Raw genomic sequence first — 1,365 nt, forward strand, 5'->3', positions numbered from 1 at the left:
TCGAGAAGATCAGCATCGACGCGTTGTTGAGTGTGCTGCCAGTTCGACGACGCCCGGGAGGTCAGTTCAAATCCCGCGGCGCGCTCGCCCGCACGCGGTTCAACAAAAGCGACGCGCGGTTCTTCGGTGTCTCGCACCTGGAGCAGCTTTTCATGGAAAGCCCCGCCGCGCCAACACACTGGCACGTGACCAAGGAGTTTAGTGTGAAGAACAGGGGGCAAGTGCTACGTGAGCATGTGCCTGGACATGTTGACCGTTGGCTCGAAAATGGCGGTCGCTATCAGTGGAAGGTCAAGTTCTCAACCGGAAATGTGGAGCTTATGGACGTGAACAGCTCGCAGCTGCTGTCGCCTACAGTCACGCACTAGGTATGCGAGTCATCCCATAGTCTCCGGTGACACTGACCAAACTTGTCGGTTCTTGCGAATGTACTCGGTGATCCACCTTTTATGATGCCATACTTGCCAATCCACCTTTTTCCCAAACTGTACTCGCAAGTCATCCTTTTTGTGTGTGTACTCGGAGATCATCCTTTTTGTACTCGCGAGTAAGCTCCCCCCATATTCCTTCGTCAATTTCAAACACGTACTTTGATGTGTAACCTGCAGGAGGCTCAGTAAGATATTTCGCCAGCAAAATGCCCCATCCTGTGTAAAACGGGCGCATAGGGTCGGTGTAGTCTAGAAAAACACCTTCTACACTCTTAGCCTTGTTGACTTCACTGACAAGATCAGACGGTGTGTACAAATTGGGTTTGCGCACAGCCCGGCGGCACCAGGAAATCACTCTGTCTGCAATGTTGTGTGAATGTCCACGAAGTAAAAAACACAATACCACTTTCTGGTATGGAAATTTTACAGACAGCATAGCAAAAAACATCATAACAACCTTCGACTTATTTTGGCCAACGCAGTTGTCAAGTATGCTGAGGCAAATTTCAGACGGGGGCACGCCATTTATTGCATTAGCTTGCAGCGTTGATAAATGGTGAAGTATTCTTAAACTACAGAGGGCATCTGCATTCTTGCCTTGGGCACGCTCATCATAAAAATAAACATGATTGCGGTTGCTGGTAATGTCAGCGACGACAAAATTCTGGATATTTAAGTTACTGTTGAAGTAGTCCGCTGAAGGACGAGAGTTACCATAGTGAGGCATAGATATTCCACTTCCATAGTCTTCGGCTTGTATCTGTACACGCGGATGCTGGTCTAATTGCGGTAGCTCATCCCCAGATACGCGGCCATCACTTAAATCGCTGTCGCCCGCGTCGACAGTGTCAGGAATGGTCGTCGTAGGCAAATTTTGGTCCGGGGCACGCAGTACAGCAAATCTCTTTACAAACGTCGAAACAAAACGCCTCTG

The 1,365-nt window shown here is 49.2% G+C and overlaps 1 protein-coding gene across 1 annotated transcript; it reads right to left on the bottom strand.

Annotated features, from left to right (window-relative positions):
* Positions 1-680: 680 nt before the first annotated feature.
* PITG_18792 (uncharacterized protein) lies at positions 681-1,158 on the bottom strand (the record flags this gene model as incomplete). Its single annotated transcript, XM_002997222.1, has 3 exons — positions 681-692; positions 763-840; positions 886-1,158. The coding sequence occupies 3 exons, from the start codon at positions 1,156-1,158 to the stop codon at positions 681-683; spliced, it is 363 nt and encodes a 120-aa protein (XP_002997268.1).
* Positions 1,159-1,365: the final 207 nt, after the last annotated feature.

Source organism: Phytophthora infestans, genomic scaffold, assembly GCF_000142945.1.
Source record: "Phytophthora infestans T30-4 supercont1.81 genomic scaffold, whole genome shotgun sequence".
In the NCBI taxonomy this organism is placed as follows: Eukaryota; Oomycota; class Peronosporomycetes; order Peronosporales; family Peronosporaceae; genus Phytophthora; species Phytophthora infestans.